This window comes from Nicotiana tomentosiformis, chromosome 3, assembly GCF_000390325.3.
Source record: "Nicotiana tomentosiformis chromosome 3, ASM39032v3, whole genome shotgun sequence".
NCBI lineage: Eukaryota > Viridiplantae > Streptophyta > Magnoliopsida > Solanales > Solanaceae > Nicotiana > Nicotiana tomentosiformis.
The window spans coordinates 137249534-137254493 of record NC_090814.1 but is presented as its reverse complement, the minus strand read 5'-3'; the positions used below and the strand labels follow the sequence as shown (position 1 = coordinate 137254493).

At 32.5% G+C, this 4960-nt stretch overlaps 1 protein-coding gene across 1 annotated transcript; it reads right to left on the bottom strand.

The window, feature by feature from the left end:
• Positions 1 to 207: 207 nt before the first annotated feature.
• LOC104085327 (WUSCHEL-related homeobox 1) lies at positions 208 to 3709 on the bottom strand. Its single transcript, XM_009589333.4, has 4 exons — positions 2740 to 3709; positions 2202 to 2534; positions 1545 to 1621; positions 208 to 870 (listed from the first exon to the last, which is right to left on the bottom strand). The coding sequence occupies exons 1-4, from the start codon at positions 2921 to 2923 to the stop codon at positions 313 to 315; spliced, it is 1152 nt and encodes a 383-aa protein (XP_009587628.1). The 5' UTR covers positions 2924 to 3709; the 3' UTR covers positions 208 to 312.
• Positions 3710 to 4960: the final 1251 nt, after the last annotated feature.

Sequence of the window (4960 nt, the reverse complement as noted above, 5' to 3'; positions counted from 1 at the left end):
ATATATATCAACTTTATAAGAGTCAAATTAATTTGCAGGAGCAATGACATTTTTGGCTAAACAAGAGGCCAACTGCTCTCAACATCAGAATTTCTACGATAGCTACAACTTAATTACCACTAAAAATAAGAAGTAAAAGCATTTCATAGACATGGTCCAAATGCATTTTAAGGCAATCTTTGATTTCCCGAAATGATACATATATCATTGAACCACAACATTACTAATAATAGGGGGGAAATCCCATCATTAATTTTAAGTTACATAAATAGGAAGAGACTAAGAAATTAAAGCACCCGGTCTCTAGATCCCTTAGTTTTTAAGTGGAAGAAACTCAAAAAACTGGTAATGAGAACCACTAAAGTTACTATTCGAGTTAGCATCGGCCCCTGATATCTCTACTTCATCCTTCTCTGAAAGATTATTATCGTCGTTGCTGCTGCGGAGAGGAAACAATTCAAGGGTCTGAGATTCTTCCTGGCCAACATCTCCAAGATTGTTTTCGATATTTTCGTGTTTGTTATTTTCTGTTCTGAAGGGTGCTATAAAAATGTTGAGATGATCTTTGGTTTTGAAGAGTTGCTTTGGCTCCATTGTCGTTCTTGGTGTTGATGGACTACTACTGCAAATTATTGGAGTAGTAATAGTATTACTGATTGATGCAGTAGATGAGTTGATGTTCATGAGATGATGATGGGGGGTGGTGGAGGTGGGAGGTGAACAAGACAAATGCATCATCTGCCACGTGGCATTCCTTTGATCAGCTAGTAATAGGCTCCTTCTTTGTTCTCCTTCATCGAGTGGTATCCATCTTTCTGCTGCTATTCTACATTCTGCCACTCCTGCTGCTTTTGTTGTTGCCACAGTTTTCTGTAAATTTATTGCAATGCAAAAAAGAAATCATCAATTTCCTTGTTACCACTATTTCATGCAACGTTTATTATCTTTCTCGAGTGAAAAGTAACAACCCTAGTTTGACCATTGTTCATAGGCACAGCAAAATGTTTAGTTTCTCTATATATGAATATCATTACTTCCTGATTTGATAGAGCATTTTACCTACGCTATATGGAAAGTCAAATATCACTGAAGAGGGTTTGGAAATGTCTTTTCGTGATAGGATGGATCATGGGTGCCCATATCACTTGTCTAATAAAATGTAAACGCACAAAATCCCAAAACCCTAGCTATTTAGCTATTCATTCAACTAGCTACGTACGTACAGAATTGGCAGCCCCAACAGAAAGGAAGAATCACAGCTTTTGGACCCTTTTATATTTCCCAAGAAATATTGCTTTTGTTAATTTACTGCCTAGCTACGGCGTGATCAATAAATAGATCTTCCTTTTACATCTTAGACTTTTTTTTTTTTTTTTGAAAAAACAAAACAATATCTATATTTTTTCTATGATCTTGTAATCATAACAGCATAATGGCCTGTTTAAGGAATTATAATTGCTTTTTTGGTTATGAAAATGAGAATGGAGAGTCTAAGGAGAGAGAAAAAAAAAGGCAAAGTGAAAAATATATAGGGAATTAAGGACCTCTGCAAGAGTACTGCAGTTTGTTGGGGATGGCCAGTTCTTGGTCTGTTCAATTTCAAATCCTGTCCTATTTGCCCCTGCAAGATCGACGACAAACACAAAAACAAAAGAGTAAAGAAACTTTTTATATCTCAAGCAACAATCCGAATGGAAGAAGAATCATATCTCTCAAAATCCAAACACGAATGCAACTTTACATCTTAAATAACAACAAAATGCGAGTGGGGATGGATTGGAAAAGAATAAAAGAATATTTAATGTATCATCACACGCTATCAAACAAATTTCTCTTTCATGTATCATTCTCATTGCATGTCTTTTTGTTAAGTTGCATGTTGTGCACCACCCCTTCAAGATTTATAACATAATACTTGTTCTAATTTTCAAGATTTTCACATGTATAAATATTTGGAGTTTAAATAAATATTTGTGAGTTGAATAAAATCATCATGCGGCGGAGCCATGTTCATTGAAGGGGTTCAACTAAATCTCCTTCGCTAGAAAATTGTACTGAAAATCCTTATATATATATATATATATATATATATATATATATATATATATATATATATATATATATATCATTATAAATCCTTTGATAAATTTCTGATTTTGACCTGGCTTAAACTATACACAAGCAAATGGATTAACGTATACCTGATTCTTTCCTTCCGGTGTTTTCTGCGTTACAAATACTACGAGACTGATCATCGCCACCAGCAGCAGCAGCAGCAGATTCAAGTTGACGGCGTCGTTTTTGGCGTTCCCTAGCCTTGTGATTTTGAAACCAGTAAAAAACATTCTTGCCTTCAATTTTCCCATAACGTCGAAGTTGAGCAGTAATATGCTGAATCTGTTCAGCAGAAGGAGTTCTCGTGCCACGTCGATACAACTCCTCGAGGGTTTGAAGTTGTTCTGGAGTTGGATTCCAACGTGAGCTCACAACTAATTGTTGTGTATTAAAATCTCTCTTATTTTGCTCACTCATAGCTGAGGTGAAAAGAAAAATTGTAACCATTAAATTATAAATATGGCTAGTCGTTAGATCTGTTGATATATGACTTTTTTGATATACGAAGTAAGACAAAGTATCAATGTCACGCATGCAAAAAAAGGAACGGAAAGGGAAAAAAGAGAAAAGTAGAAAGACAACTCTATATAGTATATATATAATCTCTAGCATTTAATTACTTACCAAGCTGATGGTGATTAAGTGCAATAAAATTTTCGCCATGAATACTTCTTAAACAAGTTGGATTAGTAGAAATATTAGCAGTGGGAAGATGAGGGACTCTTGGCATTAGTGGACGAAGCTTTCTTCCATTGAAGGAATCCTGCATGTTGAAATCTCCCCCGTCGTTGTAACCCATCATCCACATTTTTTTTTATCTCTAATTAAATAAAAGGTTGCAAAACAAGGGCTTCTTAATTATTAAGAGATGGGGCTTATATAATTAGTTCAAGTGGTGGATGTTTTGGAGTTACTGAAAAGGAAAAGAAGGGAACTTAGAGAAAGAGAATGGAGGTGATCTTTTTAAGTTACAAGAATTAACTATTAGTGGTCAATCGGGTTTCAAAGTAAGAAAAGGCTTATATTGTAATGGTAAAAGTAAAAGAGAGAGGAATAGGGAGAATAACTAAAATGGGTGACTTTTAAGGGGGGGAGCTGAAGACAAGGAATTTGGCAAGATTCAGGAGAAAGAGACGGAACAATAGAGACAGAAAGAGAGAGAGAAGGAGAGAGACAAAGAAAGAAGATAGAATGGTGTTGGTTTAAATTGAAACAAAGTGAGCAAAAGATGAGGTTGACTAGGCTTGAATTTTACAAATAAAATTATTTTGACATGTAGCTTAGTAGTAGTATGTAAGGACTAATATAGACTAATATCTCAATTCTCAAGGCGTGAGAGAGGAGACAAATTAGACAGAGAGAAAGAGAGAAAAGGAAAGACTGGCCTGGTGAGAGAGAAATACTGTATTGAAGAAAAGCAAAATGGAAGGAAGTAAAGGAAAAGGGGAATTAAGAAGAGAGAATGAAATGAAACAAAAAGAAAGAAAGAAAGAAGAAGGCGTGGAATTCTGGGAGAGGAGAGAGTTATCGATAAATGTGAAGGAAAAACGACGTGACGATCATGAGGGTTATCATAAGCCTCATCACCACCCTTAGCTCATTTATTGCTCTTCTATTGTCCTCTCCCTTTCACACTTATTCTCAATTCGAACTGCCCCCTCTTTCTCCATAGTTCCCTCTTTTTATTTCTATTATTATGGTAAAAAAAAGAAAATCATTCGCTATGTACTTTTAATTATACTAGTTTTAGTGTACGTATATAAAAAAAAATATGAAATGTAGAATAAAAATAAATTATATGTAATAGCAGTTCAACATTTCTTTAAATTCTAATAATATAGATAGATAAACATATAAATGTCTTAAGATATTTTTAAAACTTCAATTTAAAATCTTTATGCACGTACATTACATCGTATTTTGTGCTATTACAAGATTCAAAAGTAAAATATTGAAAGATATATATGCCACATTTTAAAAGAGAATTTTTTTAATACTTTTTAATAAATAAAATTATCATGTAATCTAAAGTTTAAGTAAGATAGAAGCATATAAAAGACAATAAATTATATTTGAAATTTTTTTAGGAGTGAACTCACGACAATTTTTACGAAGGAGTAATGACGGTTCGTTTCTTTGATATACTTAGAAGTCGTATACAATATTTTCTTAAAAACATTTCTTAATATGTATTTTTGAAAATAGGCAATTATGTTGTACATAGAAGATAAGTAAGACTGAATTATGTAAAAAAAGAATTAATTAATTTTAATATTTAGAGGCAAATTCACGGCATAAAAATCTATAAGGAAATAAAGAAGATGTGTTTGGACGCTAGCACCCATGTGTTTATTTTGGATAATTTTTAGAGGTGAAAAATGTTCAAGGATTTTATTTTTTGTTTTATCTAGAATTAGACTCTGATTTAGACTATATTTATATTTTGTATAGAGTTAATCGCTTGAAATACCATATAATTCCAGAAACTCAAGAAATTTTTTTTTGATTGACTTACAAATTTAATAAATTCTATTATTAGTTAACTTCAAATTTCTAAGTATTAGTAAAGTTATACAAACTACTATCGCTTTATTCAACTTGTACATTTTTTTAGAAAATTAATTTATCATTTTAACGTAAAGTATAAACACAATCGCACAAGATATTGTGAAATGAGGTACTTCCCACAAAATTTTGGCTTTTGTTTTTTCTATCTTGAAGCATTTACAATATTGATAAAGAACCGTTTTTTTAATCTTTTAAACCTTTTTTGTTTTCAAATTGAGAAGTAAAAGTAGCACGGCTCCGCTCGTTGGAATAAACTTAAAAAATTCAAAATAAGAAA